Below are 21,881 nucleotides of genomic sequence, written 5' to 3'. Positions count from 1 at the left end.
ATAATAAATATAATCTTTATTTATACAGCACTTTTCATACATACGTGCAGCTCACAGTGCTTTACAGGCCACATTATGAACATAAAAAGCTAAGCAATTAAAATGATGAATTAATATAAATAAAAAAACATTTGCAGTCACTAAAAATGAAAATATAGATAAAAATAAAGAAGCAAAGTTACAAAATTAAATTAAAATGGTTTAGGAAGGATCAGAGACAGAAAATTAAAATAAAAATAACCCTACAAAAATTCTAATTCAACTTAAAATGTTTTATGGATTTTTTTTAAGTGCTTAAGGATGAAATGTCTCAAATCTCTTTAGAAAGAGCATTCCAAAGCCTCTCCAATTCCCAGCTGAATTTTGGGACCTAATAGCAGATTACTATGGAAACACCTAACCTAACAATCATATCACTAAAATAAAGGCAAGCAAGGCCATGAACACATTTAAAAACCATTACTAGTACTTTAAATCTATTCTAAAACTAGTATAAGTAATAAATGAATGAACAAGCATCTCGTTCTCTGTAGGAGAAATAATATCTCACACCTTAGCAATGTTTCAAAGATGGAAGTATGCTGTCCTACATGTATTCATGATGCAATTACACAGACTAATACAAATGAGTGGACAGTTGCTTAAAAATGATTTTGTGTCCTCATACCCATACCCATAACTTTTTGTGTGTGTGTGTGTGTGTGTGTGTGTGTGTGTGTGTGTGTTTGTGACTGCAGGTATGAACCATGTGAGATACTGATAGAGATCTATGATGTGGTGTATAAAGTCCGCACCACTCTTCTGTCTCTAAAGGAGAACATGGCAAATGCAGCCAATGCGCAGCCTGCAACAGTCACTAAACAGGTAAACAAAACACTTCAGCACCTTTACTCTGGACAGCTCCACTGGGCAGTCCCACCCAGTTATTCCTAATATCTGAATTTGCCTAGGTAGCTAATTACTGCATATATTTTCAACAGATAATACTATTACTATTAGATACCATATTAATTGTGTTTATTTATTATCCAACAACTTTTGGGTTGTAATGCTACTAACACATTTCTCAGTGCCATCTAGTGGACTAAGAAAACAATACATTTTTATACCCTGTTAGTAATATTATTAATAAAACAATAAAAAAAACACTTTCTGATTGGCCCCACAGGGTTCAGCAGGGTCTCAGAGCCCTGGAGAAGAGAAGCCAGAGCCCAGCACTTCTTCAGATCAAACCGGGAGAGAGTCAGAGCCCAGCAGCCAGAATACACACCCTGCTGAACATAACCAGGATGAGCCCACTGAGGACGAAACCCCCAGCATCAGTATGTACCTGCCGGGTAAACACGCTGCTTCTTGTGTTTTTGCACACACCCACAACAATTAATAGTTTATACAATGTCAGGATGTGATATCATATCTATGTAGGGCTCAAACCAGCCCAACTGGCAACCACAATCAGGCCACACTTTAAATCTAAATTTTCCCTCTTACTGATGGTTAATGTAAATATAATATAATATTTAATGTAAATATATTACTTAACTATATTTATATTTTCCTAATTCACTGCTCAATCAGTGTATATACATGTATGTATATCTGCACTTACAGAATATTTTCAAAATTACTTATACAGTCCAATTAGGACAGGTTGTCCAACCTTATCTGCAGAGTGATCAACTGATTGATTGATTTAGTGGAAAAAAAATGTGAGCTGCTTGTTGTTTAGATTAAAAACTTGCAGTCACACTGGCCCTTTGCATTTTGTGCCCTGACCTAAGGGGTACATCTAAACGTTCTGTGACAGTGTGTGTATTTTGTGTTTTTTTTTTTTTTTGTTGTATTTTATGTGATATGATTTAGGAGTGAGTGACTGGTTTCTCTCTAATGCACGTAGTTCTTTTTTTATTCTGTAGAAATGTAGTAGACATGTTTAGTGTTTAGTGCAGCTACGAGGTTAATGCCTGCAATAATAAGACTAGTGACTATCATGAAGCCACAAAAAATATAAAAATTATTTTTGCTCTAAAGTAACATTATATAGTATTTTTGCTTAAAATATCAGTTCAGAATAATGATGATACTCTTTCTGTCCCCAACAGCGGTTCCACCATCCCAGTCTAAAACACATAAAGACACATAAACCCAGTTACACAAGGAGCATCTTTATTGTTGATACTCCAGACCCATTCTGAGTGCATGCTGCTAACTGCACTCCGTAACTCGGGTGAAGGGATTGTTGTAACTGTGAAATGCTGCCTAACCTGAATCATACATACAGTATGTGTGAAATTCTGTAATAACAATCTTTCCACCTGGAGCAAGAGTAACCAGTGCTTGCATAATTCTGCTTTTGGCATGCATTAAAAATGCATTAATATGCATATTCATATTCCTGTCTGTTTGTGTGTGTGTGTGTGTGCAGAGGTGCTGCAGTGTTTCCTGGCCACGCGGGAGGCCATGCAGCTGCAGCAGAATGAGACGGTTTATGAGTCTTCGGGCACCAGCACTCTGCCCAGCAGTACAGAGAGTCCCGGGACCCCTGAGAGAGAGCCCCCGCCACGGCCCTGGGACTGCCCCCAAAACACAGAACACACACTCACCTTCCCTGCAGCCTGTCACCTGGTGGTCAACCGCTGCCTGTTCCTGCTGCTGGGGGTCCGGGCAGCCTGGCATGAGCACAGCCAGTGTGTGGACATGCACATTGAGAACAGTAACACTAGGTCAGTGTGTGTTTTATTTCATGTTTGATTTCAACCTTGTATTGAATTTTACATTCTTAGGAAGTAGTTTAGTAAATAATGAATGTTTTCTAATTTGATGTTCATTTGCTGTGATAGGTTTGGTAAGATATGAAACGAGTGTTTTTAGACATAACACTGAAAACTGAAAATATTTTATATATAGGGCTGTCAACGTAAAAGCGTTAATGGACGCGGTTAATGTAAAATTAGTCATGCGTTTTATTTTTTTTTATGCAAGTTCATTATTCCACGTAGTTTGAACCCAACTTCTGCCGTAATCTGCCCCGCCCAACGCGTAGATTTTTTTTTCTAGCTGAATGCCAATAGTGAGCTTTGGGGCAGGTGAAACACGAAGCACATGGAGCAGATAGGACACTCTGGCTCGCTCTGGTGGTATCCCGCATGCATGCTTATTTATTTGTTCATACTTGAACTGAAACAGCAGTTCAGGTACCTATGTCGTTACTTATAGAAATAAAGAAAAGAAAGAAGCTAGGGTCCAGTGGTCTCTGTGGTAGTGTTACAGCACCACACACACACTACGCTCTCAGCGTAGCGCCTGCACACTTAGCGTAAGAGTCTCTTAAAGGGACAGTATATTACTAAATACTGGCTATTACATATTTCTCCCAGGCCATTTAAATGGTCATCCCCTTATTGGGAGCATGTGTACAATACCAAGCACTCCCTGAGATTTTTATACTCAACTAATTAAATTCTAATTCAGAGATCCTTACATCCTTACAAAAAAGTAAATTTCTCATGCATTTTTTATAGCAGAGCCCCACGTTTGCTTTATCTCTCCTCAAACATACAAGTATATACTAGTATTTTAATTCATATCACTAATATAAATATTATTGCATTTTACATTTCTCACATTCATTCTTTTATTTACATTTAAATATCCACTATAAAAGTTGCATCTTAAGAAGAACAAGTGTGATTAATGGCAGTTAATCAAAGAATATTGTTGTGATTAATTTGGTTACATTTTTTTTACATGTATAAAAATTTAAATAAAATATTAAGACGAGCAATGGGAAGTACAGGTGGGTCTTATCATAAAATAAAGAAAAACATTTTGCAGCCCCTGCCTTAACCTGTAATCCATTAGCAAAATGGCAACATACCATGCTAAGCATAGCTCCAGCTAATTAATCAAGTCTGATGGGGGGGGGGGGGGGGGGGATTTTCTGCTTTTTTTTTCTGTTGAACCAAACCACCAATATATTTGTTTTGTTTATTGTTGTCACTACAGGAAGTCTACATCCTCTTTTGAAGGGCAAGGCACTAAATCAGAGTTCCGCACATCTTCAGACAGCAGGAGACTGAGTGAGAGAGAGGTATGGAGTTCATCCCAAACTGAAATTGTGTCTTAACATATCAGCTTCAGAAACATGTTGATGCTCCATTGATTGTAATAGAGTGAATAGTGTCTCAGTCATTCCCAGTCTGGACTGGAATGCTGTCACTGCACGGTTACTTTGGTGGAACTGCATGAGTGGCATGAGCATTGGTTTGGTCTTGACATCTTGATAGAACCCTATCTATAAGAAGTCAGTTCAGGCTGAAACCAATTGTATAATCCACCCCTTAGAGTGCTGCTGCTGTTGATTGATTTACTGTAATCCGTTTCTTGTTTTTCTCTTCTAGACGGATCAGTCTAGAAGTTCCTCAGGGTCAACTAAGAACAAGATAGGTAAGTGAGAGTACATAAGAACTTTTTGCAATCAGGAACATTCCAGAGTTCTGAAATTTTAAATGCCATTTACCCATTTCCAGCACAAACACAGTGAATTTACAGAATTTAGGCTTCACACCCAAATCACACACATTTTCCTACCTTTTATATTCACCTCGAGGCAAAGCTGCAAACTCAGCTTCTAGGTCTTTGTAACAGCACTACCTAGGGACATAGAGGTACACAGACAGAGACACAGAAAAAGCACAGAAAACACAGCTACACCAAGAAAATATAATGTGATCACAACATATATACGATTTGCTTAAAGGTAATTTGATTAGTCTTATATTATAATGTTAAAACAATAAAGAAACAAGCTGTAAAGGGCTAGAATAATTTTGTTAAAGATAATGTAGCCTTAACATTTGTTTACCAATAGACTAGAGATTATATTGTCTGCCTGAGCCCAACCCAGTGCTCACTACTTTCCTTGTAGTTTAAAAGGTCAGTTTTGATACTTTACTTAATGCTCAGGCTCATAATGACGATTTATTTGGGGGGCTGGTCAGGCTCGGACAGAATGTTTTGGCTCGTGTCGATTTTTGGGCCTGATCTAAGCTCTAGCGAGATACTGGCTCCCTTTTTTGGTATAAATTGCACTCTGGCTTTCTGTGGTCTCTAAATGGCTTTAATTTAATGTAGAACTGTCAAAATACTGCTTGGCACAAAGCATCTTGGCACCAGTTTTTTTAATGTAAAGCTTTTATATTGAAAACATTCTTTTCAACTGTGAAACATAACGTTTTAATCTAACTTTACATTAATGATAGTAAGTATTATTGTTGACTTCAGAGTTCATGCTTTGTCATATTTCTTATCCATAAAGATGGTTGTTTGTGTGTGTGTGTGTGTGTTTGTGTGTGTGTAGGACTGCCCCTGTGCTCTCTGGGCATTATGAAAGATGCATGGGAGCGACTTCGGCAGTGCATCAGTCCCACCACAGTCCTCGGAGCTGGAGCTGTGGGCTCACCCATGCTTGATCAGGTTACTACAAGTTAAAAAAAAAAATATTGTCTATTATTAATTCTGTTGAACCTGTATTAGATTTATATTGTTTAATGTAATTTAAGAAAGTTAACATAATTGTTTAACACTACCTTTTTTAACACTACCTTTTTTTTATATTTACTGTAGGTCTTCCACTTTCTGTGTGGGAGCCTGGTCAGGACCTCAGCTCTGGTGGAGAGAGCAGCAGGTGGTCAGGCTGATCCCAGAGCCATCACTCTGGCCATGGCCCAGCAACAGCAAAGGGCTGAGGTTAGTAGAACTGTCAAGCTGTTAGCCCACAATAAATGGATGTGTCATCTCAGAACTTAAAAAAAAAAAACCTGTTCAGCTTAGAGCAGCTGAGAACTTTGCACTGTGGTATTTTGACAGACCCTCTATCGCTGTGTGTTTGACTCATTATGCTGATTTTTTTCAGTTTTAGTCATCTTATGGCTCTTTTAGGTTTTTCTGTCTTTTTTTTTAGAAATGTCTTGTCTTTCACATTATTGACTTACCAGCCCATACATCTATTGTAGTGGGTTCACCTTAACTGCATTTTCTTTTAACTTAATGGAGCAAATCGGTGTAAAATTGATTTGGGTTAAAGTAAAACATGATAGAGTATGAACTTTTATCAAATAGTTCACCTTTGTTCACCCCCAGCATTCTGAAATTCAGCACTTTTAGTCAATGCTCCCAACAGGCTTACAATGCTAGCGTTAAAGGCATAGCATTATAAATGGTGTAAAAACAGCGATTATTGTACATGGCCAATGCTGGGGAAAAACACAGGTGGGCTTTTCGACAAGAGGTTTTTTTTTTTTATTTCTAAGTAACCAACCCGCTTATTAGGACTCCCCCTATCACTAGTGATGCCCCAACACCAGGAGGGTGAAGACTAGCACACGCCTCCTCTGACACATGTGAAGTCAGCTACCACCTCTTTTTAAACTGCAGCTGATGCATCATTACAGAGTAGCATCACAGCGCACTCGGAGGAAAGCGCAGCGACTCGGTTCTGATACACCAGCTCACAGATGCCTTGTGCTGATCAACATCATTCTTTGGAGTGATGATCTTTTTGCCCTTTCCTCTCTCTCTCTCTCTCTCTCTTTCTGTATTTAGGTGCGTCTAGAAGCTTTGTGTCAGATTTCTTCTTTTCTGTCTGAGATGGAGGAGAAGGGCAGCGGTCACAGCTCTCTGGCACCCCCACGCTTCCCAGGCCTCCTGCAGTCAGTGCAGCTGCACTTCTTATCCGGCTGTTTTGGACTGGGAGCTTCAGTTACGGGCAGCTTGGCCACATCCAGCGACAAGATGAACCATTACACTGTAAGACACTAAAACAGATCTCCACGTTGAGCTCAGTATTTTTTTTTTTTTTAATACCCCCACTGGTTAAATACACACACGGATGGGCTGCAGAGTGCAAACTCGACTTTTACATCAACAATAAACAGAATAAAGAATTAAACAACATTGCTAATCCCTTAATAGGGCTGCTGGTTAACATTTCCAGCGTAAAAACGCAGGTCCTCTGCTGAGATGCACAAAGCGCACGCTGTTAAAATACAAACGCGCCAAAGTCAGAGCGCACCTGCCTCTTAAAGTGAATGGCAAGTGACGAGCTGATTGGTTTATTTCACGTTATGCCCAAAACACAGTCATGATTATTTCAGAGAATTAGTTCATGCCTTTTGCGTGTTTCAAGCCGCGCAAGGTGTATTTGTTTCGCTCTCACGATACCAAAAAGGCGAAATGCCCTAAATCCAGCTGCTTAATTGGCGTTTGACCGGTGCTCTATAGATCTTTAAAATGGGGCCTTTGGTCTTTAATTTTTGGAAAAAAGGCTTAAATGACTGCAGGCATATACTACCTCACATTGAATCTGATTTCTGTGTGTTCATATGTGTGTGTACTTCTAGGCTGGCACTCAATCAGCGTCTATGAGCTCTCAGAGGGAGCTTCAGGATGCAGCACACACTCTCTACCAGCAAGTGGTGCGTGTACTCAGGCAAAAAGTAGCACTGGAGAAGGAGCAAAAAGGTAAGCCCACACTCAACCTCACTCACTCATTAAAACTTATTAATGCAGGGTATAAATGCTAAGGGTCCTAGACAACTGTTTCTTAACCCCTGGTCACAGAGTTCTTTAATGTTGAGTGTTGTCCAATGCTTGTCTGGACTGACCGACAGTGTACAGTAGATTAATGTAGACATCAATCACGATATAAGTTAAAAGGTCTGTGGACACCTCTGTTATTTTAAAAGAATTTTATACACCACACTGTGTGTTAAAAGTACACTACCGTTCAAAAGTTTGGGGTCACTCAAACAATTTTGTGTTTTCCATGAAAAGTCACACTTATTCACCACCATACGTTGTGAAATGAATAGAAAATCAGAGTCAAGACATTGACAAGGTTAGAAATAATGATTTGTATTTGAAATAACATTGTTTTTACATCAAACTTTGCTTTCATCAAAGAATCCTCCATTTGCAGCAATTACAGCATTGCACACCTTTGGCATTCTAGCTGTTAATTTGTTGAGGTAAGCTGGAGAAATTGCACCCCACGCTTCTAGAAGCAGCTCCCACAAGTTGGATTGGTTGGATGGGCACTTCTGGCGTACCATACGGTCAAGCTGCTACCACAACAGCTCAGGCGCTGTCCACTGGGTATGGCATGGCGTTGCAAAATGGAGTGATAGCCTTCCTTATTCAGAATCCCTTTTACCCTGTACAAATCTCCCACCTTACCAGCACCAAAGCAACCCCAGACCATCACATTACCTCCACCATGCTTAACAGATGGCGTCAGGCATTCTTCCAGCATCTTTTCATTTGTTCTGCGTCTCACAAACGTTCCTCTTTGTGATCCAAACACCTCAAACTTGGATTCATCCGTCCACAACACTTTTTTCCAGTCTTCCTCTGTCCAATGTCTGTGTTCTTTTGCCCATCTTAATCTTTTTCTTTTATTAGCCAGTCTCAGATATGGCTTTTTCTTTGCCACTCTGCCCTGAAGCCCAAAATCCCGCAGCCGCCTCTTCACTGTAGATGTTGACACTGGTGTTTTGCGGGTACTATTTAATGAAGATGCCAGTTGGGGACCTGGGAGGCGTCTGTTTCTCAAACTAGAGACTCTAATGTACTTATCTTCTTGCTTAGTTGTGCAACGCGGCCTCCCACTTCTTTTTCTACTCTGGTTAGAGCCTGTTTGTGCTGTCCTCTGAAGGGAGTAGTACACACCGTTGTAGGAAATCTTCAATTTGTTCGCAATTTCTCGCATGGAATAGCCTTCATTTCTAAGAACAAGAATAGACTGTCGAGTTTCAGATGAAAGTTCTCTTTTTCTGGCCATTTTGAGCGTTTAATTGACCCCACAAATGTGATGCTCCAGAAACTCAATCTGCTCAAAGGAAGGTCAGTTTTGTAGCTTCTGTAATGAGCTAGACTGTTTTCAGGTGTGTGAACATAATTGCACAAGGGTTTTCTAATCATAAATTAGCCTTCTGAGCCAATGAGCAAACACATTGTACCATTAGAACACTGGAGTGATAGTTGCTGGAAATGGGCCTCTATACACCTATGTAGATATTGCACCAAAACCAGACATTTGCAGCTAGAATAGTCATTTACCACATTAGCAATGTACAGAGTGTATTTGTTTAAAGTTAGGACTAGTTTAAAGTTATCTTCATTGAAAAGTACAGTGCTTTTCCTTCAAAAATAAGGATGTTTCATTGTGACCCCAAACTTTTGAACGGTAGTGTATATGTCTGCTCTCTACAGGTTCCTGTCAGCACTTGCTCCTAGCTGCTGTGTTTGCTCTGAACTTCCACTACCAGCCAGCAGATCTGGTGGTGGTGATAAAGAGTGGCCTACTGGAGCTGCTGGCCAGCCTCACTGATAACTCCTGTGTTCTGGTCAGTCAGCGCTGGCTAGCTGCCTCTGTCTCAGGCAACATGCTGCTGAGTGGGGCTGTGAGGCTAGCATCTGCTAGGCTGCTCCAGAGCCTCGTCATCGCTGCCAGGTAAAAAAAAACAAAAAACTGGTGGGAATGGGATTTGACCATTTTTGGTGATTGAATTGATAATCCTTATCTTATCAGGAAAATGTTTTACAGACAGTGGAAGTTTAGCATCTGTTTATTAAGTATGTCTGACATAGTACTTGATTCATAACTGGGGGTTATATGTTTTAATAGTAGTAATAATCATTATATTCTATTTTACTTCTTTATTTCAAATGGTAATTTTAATATCTAGCTCCTGTGAGGATGCCTTGCCGCTGGATGTGTCCCAGGCTCTGATGGACGTGATGTGTGAGCAGCTACAGGGTCTGTTACACACTCTCCACCAGCAGGAGGCGCTAGAGATCAGTGCGGAATTTGACTCTGAGCTTGGGCCCAGCGTTAAAACAACAAAACAAGAGGGTAAGTCTGTTTAATCTGAGCAGTTGATACTTGCAGGCAGTAATAATGTCTCTGTGGATGCTGAGAAAATGAACCTTTTACCAATTAATTATCCCACAAAAAAAGTTATTATTTACCCACAATATGGAGAAAGAACACATAAAAAGCTTTTTTCCACCAAACAACTCAATAATTTATTTTATTATAATTTAAAAAAAATTTTGCTTGATGGAACCATTTATTAGTAACGTATGGATTATACATGTCAAACATCATGGAACATCAGTATGGAAAATGGTCATAAAAGTGTAAGTTGTGAGGTGTTATCTTGTGAGTCAGCAAGCTTGAGCAAGATGATTAGAATCATACTATTGTACTGTGGCTAGATTTGTCTATTAGAAACGATCAAAATCATGGAACACCACACTAGTTTATGGCCTATTGGCTTGAACATGTATGTACACAGTGTATATACTTATTGCTCAATAATTAGTCCTTAAATACATTAATGTGACGTGTCTGGTGTGTACAGGTACAGAGGTGCCACGCAGTAGCAAAGTTGTAGAGTCCCAACTGGCGGACTTCCTCGTCTTCCTTAGGCGCATCCTGTCGCTAAGGGTAACCAAGAGAGTCTCCTCGTTCTCCAGGTGGATCGACCCACTGATGACAATCATTTCCTACCACAGCACCTCAGGTACCTCAGCACCACTGTCACAATTTTACATCCTACCTCAGATGTAGTCAGAAAAGTTGTGTTTGATGTTTGAAGTTTGTTTCTTTAGTTTTTGTTCCAGTTTTATTATTTACTAGTATTTCTAGACTTTCTGCCATTTGCACTGTGAAGATTTTATGAATAAATTATAGATATTTTTAACAAATCTTGTTTACTTTGTTTGTTCATAATTATATATAACTGTATTTCACTTTAGCCTTTCTTTCAGCAATGAGTTCCTAAAAGCTGCACAGAGCATTAATTGAATGTGTGTAGAGACATCTCTGGAATACATTAAGAGACCAATTCTATGCATTATAACTTAGGTTTTACTATGTATATCAATTACATATACATATACATGGTAAAATCAGAGACACTGATCATTATGACATGGCCTTCAAAATTTGATATAAAAAAGTTGATATATGCAAAGAATATGCTAAGCTAACATTGCTAGCAAAGTCTAGACTCACCTGAAATTTTATTAAATGTATTTAATCTTAGTAGAACAACATTTAAGTGTGTCTTATTTGTGAATATCTGTTCCAGGTAATCCTCACTTGTATAATCTCCGCACAAAGCTGTTGGCCTTCCACATTCTTGAGGCTTTGCTTCCAGCCTGCTCAGACCCACTTCAGATGAAACAGGTGAAAGAGTTGGTCTAGCTAGTAATTTATCCATGTCTTTTTTTATGAGCCGTTTGCCATGTTCATGTTTCTTTAATGTTTATTATTTCTTGCAGATTGTTGAGCAGCTCTTTGGACTTCTGTCCGCTTACATGTGGGAGGAACCTCTGGCTACGAGGAGGAAATTAGAAAAAGTGACAGAGAGTTCAAAGAAGGTGTGCGATTTAATGTTATGTGATCTCTTACATTTTAATATGGTTTCTTGAATAACCATGGCATTTTTTTCTAAATTATTCATTACTTTTTAAATGTCTTTTTATTGTTATTTACATAATGTACAATAGGATTAGAAAAAGAAAAAAAACTGAGTTGTCCAGCTTTAATCTCCCTTTTCACACCGCATCAATCTTGAACTTCTTCACTCTCTTCACTTAAAAACAGATAGTAAATAAAGATTATCATGATTATATAAGCACATTCCTGTTCAAAGAAAATGCAAACGATTAAAAAGTATGTAAATTAATAGACACATAGGTCCCACGTTATAATAAGTGTCCCTAAGTACTATGTAGTTACATGGTAACAATCCATGTAACTACAGTGTAACTACTGATAATACTACATATTAACTACAGAGGTACAGGTTATGTAATTGCACATGTGTATTAAGGTTAATTTTGACTTGGGTGAGTGTACTTATCACACACACTATTACACATTTGTAAGTACACTTGCTCTATTACTTGTGTAAGTACACTCACCCTGGTACACGTCAAAATTAACCTTAATACACATGTGTAATTACATTATCCGTACGTCTGTAGTTAATCTGTAACAGTGTGTACTTCATCAGTAGTTACATTGTAGTTACATGGATTGTTACCATGTAACTACATAGTACTTAGGGACACTTATTATAAAGTGGGACCGACACATGTAAATCATGGCATAATATTAGACAATAAAATTGTTCCCAAACTGGGTAATTATCACCCAACTAACTCAGAGTCCATATTGTCTATATCAAGTCAAAGTCAAAACAGGTTGCCAAATACTATAAAATTCGCCACTACAGCATGCCAAAGTGTATTGAATCTTTTCTAAAATCAAAGACTACGTTTTGTGGTTCACCCAGTTTTTAAACGTTTTTTTTTTTCTTTTTCCACTAAAATGGCAAAAGCTATCACCCTTGAGCCAATATTCAATACATTTTTGTTTGTGTTTCAGGAAAGCAGCAGTGAAGACGAGTGTATTCCTATTGGGGATTTCTCATTTGATCCATGTAAGCTGATCTGCTGTTCCCTGGAGAGTGGGAACGTTCTGTCTCACGGCTCTGGAGGGAAAGGTTATGGCTTGGCCACCACAGCCATCACTTCAGGCTGCTTCATCTGGAAGGTACTAGGGAATGCACATAATATTTATCTGTTTTCTTCTTACCTGGCATTTTGCTTTTATCCAGTGTGATTTATACATTAATTATGTTACACATGTAGAGGTATGTAGACTTTGACGTTAGATTTTTTTTTTCTTTTTAACATATTGTGAGTATAGCCGTTGTTCTTAACCTTGTGTATGATGAGAAATAATATATTTTACCTTAACAATTATTGAAAGTTGGAGATAAACATTTTGCCTGACTTATGCTCCCTCTCTCTTATCTGTCCAGTTCTACATCACTAAAGAGAACAGAGGAAACGAGGGCACATGTATTGGAGTCTCCCGCTGGCCCATCCGTGACTACAACCACCGCACTACCACAGACATGTGGCTGTACCGGGCCTACAGCGGCAGCCTGTACCACGGGGGCGAGCTGGGCCGGGCCCTGCCCTCCTTCACCCAGGGGGACACCATCACCTGCATCCTCGACATGGAGGCCAGGACCATCTCCTTCGCCAAAAACAACAGGGTGGGTAGAGTTGGGAGATCTGGTGGACGCGGCATGCAGTGTTTTAGTATTTAATAAACACTGGACATTTTTTTTTTTTACTTCACACATAAATAATTCAAACATGCATTTTTACAAATAATAGTTTTTTGTTTTGGTATATTGGCAAGATCTTGGTCATTTGATACAAAGCACATATCATACAGGGTTATGATTAAATAAATATATTGCAATATATTTTGTTGTACTTTAAGCAAAGCAATATATTGTGATTGTTTGTATCAGATATTAGAATAAAACTATTTCGTATAAAATAGTATGAAACCACAGCATTATATATTTATAAAATCTGAATACAGGAAAATATACTTTTATATGAAGTTATAACAGAGTGATCTAACAATAGAGTACGGCACTGCCCTCTAGTGTTTATTACCCACCCACAACACTAAATGAACCACTGTCTGTCACTAGTTCTTATATCGATACTGTTTTTTGGTAATTTGAGGCAGTATTGCAAAACAAAATATTGCAATACTAAATAATCTCAACATTCGTCTAAAGAAACCAGTGTGGTTTATCTACTTTGATTGTAAGACCCTAATTAAAAGCTGGACATGGGTTTATTGTGTTTATTGTGTGAATTATGTGCCCACTGTACTTTAACTATGGGTTTGGAAAACAACATTTTAAACACCTCATGTAAAACACAAATATTTTAAAAAATTGCCTTATGTACGTGAATATTGCTGAATGTACTATATCTGTAACATGCAGGAGCCAAAGCTGGCATTTGAGGGTGTAGACGCTACAGAGCTTTATCCATGTGTGCTCTTCTACAGCAGTAACCCTGGAGAGAAGGTATGTCCATCAACAGCTTATTAACCCCAGATATGGAAATATTCTCATATTTTCAGTGTCTGACAGCTTTAGTCTTTTCACCATTACAACCTTTCTCCCTGTAGGTGGCGCTGTGTGATCTGCAAATGCGAGGCATGCCCAGTGACCTGCTGCCAGGTGATCCCCTTTGCAGTCCTCAGGTCACTGTGCTGCTGGAGGCTACAGTGCAGCTCCTGCGCCGGCTTCACCACAGCGACGACTGGGCTCCACACGTTAACCTGCACATCAGCCGCAGACTGGAGTTCATCGGGCCTGTAATGAAGGAGGGAACCCACCTCAGACATGGTCAGTATTAGGGCAAGTTTATTGGCAAGAATCTGCTGATACAGTACATTTCGTTATACAGGCGTTACATTATATTCAGTATATTGCAATAGAGCTGCGTTTTATTAATCTGACATTGCAATATTTGGTTTTTCTTTAGTATATATCGCCTGGCCAAAAAAGTATTTTATGTCGTTTTATGATTTAAGATTAGCACATTTAGCTTTGAGGAAAGATCTGCACACTCTTGGTATTTTAAGGTCAGGGGATTTCAATCAACTTTAACAATTTACAAGGCTAATTACCCAACCCACTCATTAGGACTCCCCTATCACTAGTGATGGCCCAACACCAGGAGGGTAAAGACTAGCACACGCCTCCTCCGATACATGTGAAGTCAGACTCCGACTATTTTAGACCTGCTGCTGATGCAGCATTACCGAGTAGCATCACAGCGCACTTTGAGGAAAGCACAGCGACTCGGTTCCGATACATTAGCTCACAGATGCCTTGTGTTGATCAACATCACCCTATGACTGATGAGGGGAAAGAGCGCCATCTACTATACGGTAGGATATGCCGGGGATCCGGCAGCTGATGGCAAACTGCATGACCGGGATTCGAACCAACAATCTCCTGATCAAAGTGGCAGCATCTAGCCCGCTGGACCACTCAAAACCCCATATTTATCGTTTCTTATATTTAAAAAAAATACCATCATAATTTGGACTGAAATAGGATTTTATCTGTTTAATGTTGCTGTGCTTGTTTTGAGCAGGTCAGAGCAGTAAGGAGCAGGTGGAAGGTGGAATGACGGACAAAGAAAGGAGTCCAGGGGAAAACTGGAGGAGCCCTGACCTTTTCTCTGGACCCTCGGGTCTGTCCGAGGTCCAGCTCAGTGTACTGTGTGCTGAGGTTTGGCCTGTGCTGGCGCTGATCGGAGGAGTGGATAGTGGGCTCAGAGCCGGTGGAATCTGCCTACACAAACCCAGTGGGCGCCGGGCAACTCTTTTGGGGGTCCTGAAGGAGGGAAGCCCTCTAGCTAAATTACAATGGGAGGAGACTGATCTGACTGTGAGGTAGGTATCTATGTACATATGCTTATTCACAAACACACAGTCCAGACTATGAAAGATTATGAAACACATAAGGAATCATGTAGCAACTTAAAAGTGTTAAACAAACAAAAATACTCTTTAAAGAAGCATTTAGGTGGCTCTTATCTGGGGTACTGTATGTTAACTTGCGCTTTCTGAGGCTGGTAACTGATGAACTTATCCTGTACAACAGAGGTAGCTCTTGGTATTCCTTTCCTAAGGTGATCCTGATGAGAGCCAGTTTCATCATCACATTTTTGATGGTCTTTGCAACTGCACTTAAGGATACTTTCGAAGTTCTTGAAATTTTTCAAACTGATTGTCCATCATTTCTTAAAGTAAGATAGTTCTTTGGCCCAACACTGACCAGAGATCAGAGATAACAGATATAGGACTTCCAAGAGTTTAATGATGTATTTATATTGGTAAATGTGCTGACCTTCATCTTCTCTGCTCATACTGATCACATTCTGCTCAGTGTCCATCTTCATCTTCATTTCTTTCCTTTTCCTATCATCTCCTTTCATTCTCTTAATTTCTGCCTAATCATATTTATTATCCTTTCTTTGTTTTTTTCTTTTTTCTTCTTCTTTTCTGCTCTTTTTTCCCCCACTCTCTCTCCCTTCATCTCCATGTTGCTGTGTGCCCTGCCGTGCTCCCACTAATCTAAAGCTTCCTGAATTCTTGGTCACCCAGCGATACCCCGCTGTCCTTTCTGGAGCCGTGTGACGTGCCCCAGCTCGATGTTACCCGCTGCACTGGACTCACGCCTGCTGTACTCTTTCACCTCATCCTGCTGACTGGTGTGCTGGAGGAGCCAGAGGCTGGAGCGGGAGCTGGAACCAGAATGGGTGGAAGGATTTCATCCAGACCCAGAAATAACTCCCAGAATAACTCAGAAGTTGGAGCGACTCATAGTGAGCTTGAGCAGAAACTGGATGAGGACATTGCACGCGTGATGATGCTGGAAGAAGGGATGACCGGTAGGACTGGGCAATGTGTGAAGTCATGCAAAATACATGTATTGTAACTTTGCACATATATTTAATTGAATATGGATCATTATTAGGGATGCTTGATTAAATTAAATAGAATAAATATTAATAAAATATCTGAGTTTTAATCAGTTTAGAGAATTAAATGTTGGATTTATTCTTATTGCTTCTTAACCCGTAAGAGCCCAGACCAATTTGTAAATATTGTAAATGTTGTTTTTTTTTTTATTGTGGACACATTACCTGTTAATATTTTAAGGTTAAAATCCTGATGTTACACAAATAAGACAATCTTTTATTTAACATTTTATTCTAGAAACGTATCAGAACTAGATTCATAGGACATATTTTCATTAGCAATAAAATGAATAGATTTTTGTTTTTATTTCTCTTATTTATTGTAATGGTGTATGATAACCATATCTTTCTAAAAGTTAATAGTGTGAGCTGCTGAAACATGCAGGTAATGTTATGTTTTCATTTGAATTAGATGAAATGCACACAATGCTTTTCCTAGGTTGTTGTGATCTCTTTGAGAGTTTAGTCCATATTCAGATTACATTTCTAGTGATAATCATAGAGGTAAAAGCAGTGTGCACTACTTTGGAGGCAGAACAAAATAGTTCAAATAAATTGAGTTTTTAGACTGTCCTTATTTTATACTTTACAGCTCTGGAAAAAAATAAGAGAACACTAGAAAATGATGAGTTTCTTTGATTTTACCAAATTAAAAACCTCTGGAATATAATCAAGAGAAAGCTGGAAGATCACAAGCTATCAAACCAAGCTAAACTGCTTAAATTTTTGCACTAGGAGTAAAGCAGCATAAAGTTATCCAAAAGCAGTGTGTAAGACTGGTGGAGGAGAACAAGATGCCAAGATACATGAAAACTGTGATTCAATATCAGGGTTATTCCACCAAATATTGATTTCTGAACTCCTAAAACTTTATGAATATGAACTTGTTTTCTTTGCATTATTTGAGGTCTGAAAGCTCTGCATCTTTTTTGTTATTTCAGCAATTTCAAATTTTCTGCAAATAAATGCTCTAAATGACAGTATTTTTATTTGACATTTTGTAGAAATGTTGTCTCTAGTTTATAGAATAAAACAACAATGTTTATTTTATGCAAACATACCTATATATAGACAAATTTTATTAATGCATTTATTGATTTTGTTTATTCTGTTGCTCTAGGTCTAATGAGCAGTTTAATAGAGGATGATGAAACCAGGGAAGATGAGAGAAAAGAGGAACACCAGGGTGATCCAGAATCCCCCAGAACCCCTAAACCCACTGGAGAAGATCAAGAGGGCCCCGCTTTGGTTACTGCACTGCAGCCAAGAACCGACCTTTTTTCCCTGGAGCTTCGTGCCGTCCGCATATCGTACCTCCTCTTGGGGGCGCTGAAATCCCTGGCTGTGATTCTGAACTGTGGGAAATTCACAGACTTGCTCTTGGTGCCCAAAACCGAGGCAGCAGCCAACCTGGGAAGCCCTGACCCGGCCAGATGCCCTGCAGCTGCTGCTGCTGGTGAGGAGAGCACTGAGCTGCGGTCCGTCCTGCAGTTCCTGGTACGCAGCACGGTGAAGTGGGCCGTCAGACCTTGCCCTATCAAACAGCCTGTGGCTCTGTCTGACCTAGAGAGAGCTCAGATTATGATCTTTAAAGGCGCGCTCTGCAGACTGCAGGAGGATGGTGCTAGCAGAGAGAACAAAGGTAGGTGAACACTAGCAAAAATTACAGCTTCCTCCATGTTCTTCAGGTGAAATACACACTACATTTATCTAATCTCTAAGAGGAGAATACCCACTTAAAATAGGTCCAAAATGAATAGGTTCATATGCAGCAATTGAGTAAATTTAAAGTTTGTAAACATCTAAGAATGTTTATACTGAAATATGTACTTATGTCCTCAACACAGAACAATATAAGATGTTTCATCACTGCAAATTTACTTTAGTTTATTCTATAACTCCAGAATCAGCTTACCAACCAATTAGCTCAGAGCAGCAAAGGTATATTTAATGAGTAACAAAAAAACGTTTACTGTAGAATAATAGAAATATACAGATTATTTGCTTATTTATTTTTTTTAGAAAAATACATTATATTACTAAAATTAAATGAATTCTCAGAACAAATTAGCTTTTAGGTAGTCAATGGCATCTTCGAGGAAGTGATCAAATTCCAAGTGGAGTGAGATGCTCTTTGTAAATGCAACAGGGGTAAAAATGTATTGTTTTGTTTGGCTCTAGTTATAAAACAGCCAAAATATATTTCCTAAGATTAAATGATATATCAATTTAACAATAACACTTAGCGAGGCCCAGTAGTGAGGCATCTTTTCTTGTGGGGAAATTGTTTACCAGGCTACATATTTAATTTATTATTGAGTTAGCTGTGTAATCTTCTTCTTGTGTAAATCTGCAGGCCATGCGTCATCTCAGCCTGTATCAAAGTCTTCCAGCTCTGTCTCGCTGTACAGCAACGGTTCAGATGGTACAGCCATTTTTGGCCAATCAGCTTCTTCCTCCACTAATGACCTCACGACCTCCCTCCTCACCGCCTTACAGGCTGACGGCCTGGAAAACTTCAACCCTTTCCTTCCCATCAACCTCCTACAGTGAGTACTGCTCTGAGATAATGAAAATAAAATAAGAAGCTGTTCGGTTGCAGTCATCCTCATATTAACACAGCAGGTAGAACCAGTTATCTTATAGTGAGTTAAGATAATGAAAGAGTCAGTGAAAGAAATACTTTTGTAATATATAAGAAAAAAACAGGGAAAATAGGAAATTATTAGCTTCACGGTATTCATAGACACATTATTACTCTTTTAGTATAATTTGTATTAAACTAGTGCATCTCAAAAAATTTAAATATCATTGAAAAGTTACTTTATTTCAGTAATTAAGTTAAAAATGTCAAACATAATTCTCCAAACCATCACTGATCATCAGTAAATTTTACATTTCATTTGTAAATCAAGGGAGCAGAGTCTGGAGGATGAGAGGAGAGCTCACAGTCCAAGCTGCTTGAGGTCTTGTGTGAAGTTTCCACCAATCAGTGATGGTTTGGAGAGACATGTCATCTGCTGGTGTTGATCCACTGTGTTTTATTATCAAGTCTAAAGTCAGTGCAGTTTTGTTTTCCCAAAAATTCTTACAGCACTTCATGCTTCCCTCTGCTGACAACTTTTATGGAGATGCGGATTTCATTTTCTAGCAGGACTTGGCACACTGCCCACACTGCCAAAAGTACCAATTGGTCTTATATAATATTCTTATATTCTAAGACACTGATTTTTGGGTTTTCATTGGCTGTAAGTCATAATCATCAACAATAAAAGAAATAAAGGCTTTAAATAGATCACTCAGTGTGTAATACATCTATATAATATATGAGTCTCACCTTTTTAACCAAATTACTGAAATAAAGTAACTTTTCAATGATATTCAACTTTTTTGAGATGCACTAGTACATGAGTGAACAACTTTTTTCCTGTAGTGTGTCATATTATCTGATATACACACCGAGTTTTACACTGACTCAAGTACACACACCCTCTGCCTGTTGTGGCTGGATGTTTTCACTCCAGATCACTGTCAGAGAGCGGCACATCAGAGGCTCAAAACCTCAGTCAGTTAACGTCAGGTGGGAATGAGAGAGCAGGTGAGTGTGTGTGTGTGTGTGTGTGTGTGTGTGCGTGCGCATGTATATGAGTGTGTTTGAGTGTGGTTTCAGGGAGAGAATATGAGAGATATGATGTGTATGAAACTAACCAAATTAACATCTTCAGCATGATATTCTAATGGCTGGCTTCCTGCTTACCAAAGAGAAGGGGACCGAAATGCCTTACTGGCCAAGGCCAAAGTACATACATACTGTATATATGTATATGTCTGCATACTTCCACCCTGTGGACCCCACAGAAACCACTAAAGAACAGGAAACTAAATTAAAAGAGAAGCAGATACAGGACTACAGTCTGTATTATAGTCAATGAACCTAATCAAATGTACAACAAGTATGGAAACACCAAGGAAGAGGTGTTAATGAAGTGGCACATCATTGTATATACAGCCCTAGAAAAAAATTAAGAGAGCACTTAAAAATGATGAGTTTCTGTGATTTTACCAAATTGAAAACCTCTGGAATATAATCAAAAGGACGATGGATGATCACAAGCCATCAAACCAAACTGAACTGCTTGAATTTTGCACCAGGAGTATAAGGCTTAACATTATCCAAAAGCAGTGTGTAAGACTGGTGGAGGAGAACATGATGCCAAGATGCATGAAAACTGTGATTAAAAAACAGGGTTATTCCACCAAATAATGATTTCTGAACTTTTTAACTTTTTGAATATGAACTTGTTTTCTTTGCATTATTTGAGGTCTGAAAGCTCTGCATCTTTTTTGTTATTTCAGCCATTTCTCATTTTCTGTAAATAAATGCTCTAAATGACGGTATTTTTATTTGGAATTTGGGAGAAATGTTGTCTGTAGTTTATAGAATAAAACAACAATGTTCATTTTACTTAAACATAAACCTATAAATAGCAAAATCAGAGAAACTGATTCAGAAACTGAAGTGGTCTCTTAATTTATATACACACACTGGTTTATCTTACACTGTTAGCACTGTATAAACTTCATGCATAATTCATCACACTTTTTTATGTAACTTTTGCGTCAACAGAGAAACGACTTGCAGAATGTGAATTGTGTGTGTAGTGCTGATGTTAGCAGCTGTTCCCTGTGTGTTTGTGTTTGTGTGTGTGTGTGTGTGTGTGTGTGTGTGTGTGTGCGCTTGTGGGCCCCTCCAGGCGCATGGTGCTGGCCCGGTTCCCCACACTGGCTGGTTTGGTCCACAGCCCAATACTGCCCCCAGGGCTCAGCCTGGTTGGCTCCACCCCCTGTGAGGTATACACAGAGCAGCAGACCAGCTTTCTGGAGCCCTGCGGCCAGACCAGGACCCCTGTCGGTAAGACCTGGGGCAAGGGCAGCAAATAGAATGGGTCAAAATGCAGTCAGTCCAGCAATAGTGGACATGGATTGAGGCTGGATTTCCCAGTTCCAGCATTTCTTGTTGCACAGGGTAATTTAAAGCCAACATGTGAAGATTACTCAACAGAAGTGTCCCTAACTCTGATATATGCCTATTTAGTTGATCTCTGATCTTACCTGAGTGATACCTGTCCCCACTAGTGTGAGTGCAGGGTAAAGCTACTAGATAAGGGACATGATCTGACAGTCCTTTACTAATAACTAATTAACACTATCTTTCTGAGTGGAATCTGGTGGGTTAGCACAGCATTAAAATAGATTTTAGGTGTCGTAAAACATGATGAAGAGTTCTAACCTGTGTTGAATAGCCCACCTCCGTTCTCCGGCAGCTTTCTGAGATCCAGTAATTTTGCACTTTTTACAACGGGCGCTTATAAATTGCTTTTTACACCAATATCCAGGCTCAAATTAGCTCCACATCTCCTTGGTAGAAT

The 21,881-nt window shown here is 39.1% G+C and overlaps 1 protein-coding gene across 4 annotated transcripts in view; it reads left to right on the top strand.

The window, feature by feature from the left end:
• Positions 1-21,881, top strand: part of LOC103023154 (probable E3 ubiquitin-protein ligase HERC1) — a 99,000-nt gene that overhangs the window by 39,566 nt on the left and 37,553 nt on the right. The window contains exons 23-45 of one of the 4 annotated variants that reach the window (XM_022676554.2): positions 738-864; positions 1,169-1,322; positions 2,426-2,723; positions 4,006-4,090; positions 4,401-4,446; positions 5,360-5,475; positions 5,626-5,748; positions 6,604-6,807; positions 7,401-7,521; positions 9,271-9,511; positions 9,747-9,913; positions 10,425-10,586; positions 11,157-11,254; positions 11,350-11,448; positions 12,461-12,628; positions 12,900-13,139; positions 13,896-13,979; positions 14,084-14,303; positions 15,061-15,361; positions 16,052-16,362; positions 17,573-18,094; positions 18,809-19,001; positions 21,207-21,364. In XM_022676554.2, the coding sequence (XP_022532275.2) occupies positions 738-864; positions 1,169-1,322; positions 2,426-2,723; positions 4,006-4,090; positions 4,401-4,446; positions 5,360-5,475; positions 5,626-5,748; positions 6,604-6,807; positions 7,401-7,521; positions 9,271-9,511; positions 9,747-9,913; positions 10,425-10,586; positions 11,157-11,254; positions 11,350-11,448; positions 12,461-12,628; positions 12,900-13,139; positions 13,896-13,979; positions 14,084-14,303; positions 15,061-15,361; positions 16,052-16,362; positions 17,573-18,094; positions 18,809-19,001; positions 21,207-21,364 (4,238 nt within the window). Of the gene's footprint in view, positions 1-737; positions 865-1,168; positions 1,338-2,425; positions 2,724-4,005; positions 4,091-4,400; positions 4,447-5,359; positions 5,476-5,625; positions 5,749-6,603; positions 6,808-7,400; positions 7,522-9,270; positions 9,512-9,746; positions 9,914-10,424; positions 10,587-11,156; positions 11,255-11,349; positions 11,449-12,460; positions 12,629-12,899; positions 13,140-13,895; positions 13,980-14,083; positions 14,304-15,060; positions 15,362-16,051; positions 16,363-17,572; positions 18,095-18,808; positions 19,002-19,976; positions 20,051-21,206; positions 21,365-21,881 lie in introns of all 4 variants that reach the window. The other 3 variants (XM_022676555.2, XM_022676553.2, XM_022676556.2) reach the window with 3 other exon arrangements.

This window comes from Astyanax mexicanus, chromosome 17, assembly GCF_023375975.1.
Source record: "Astyanax mexicanus isolate ESR-SI-001 chromosome 17, AstMex3_surface, whole genome shotgun sequence".
Taxonomy (NCBI): domain Eukaryota; kingdom Metazoa; phylum Chordata; class Actinopteri; order Characiformes; family Acestrorhamphidae; genus Astyanax; species Astyanax mexicanus.
The sequence above is the reverse complement of the archived record's forward strand: the minus strand, read 5'-3'. Positions and strand labels throughout refer to the sequence as shown.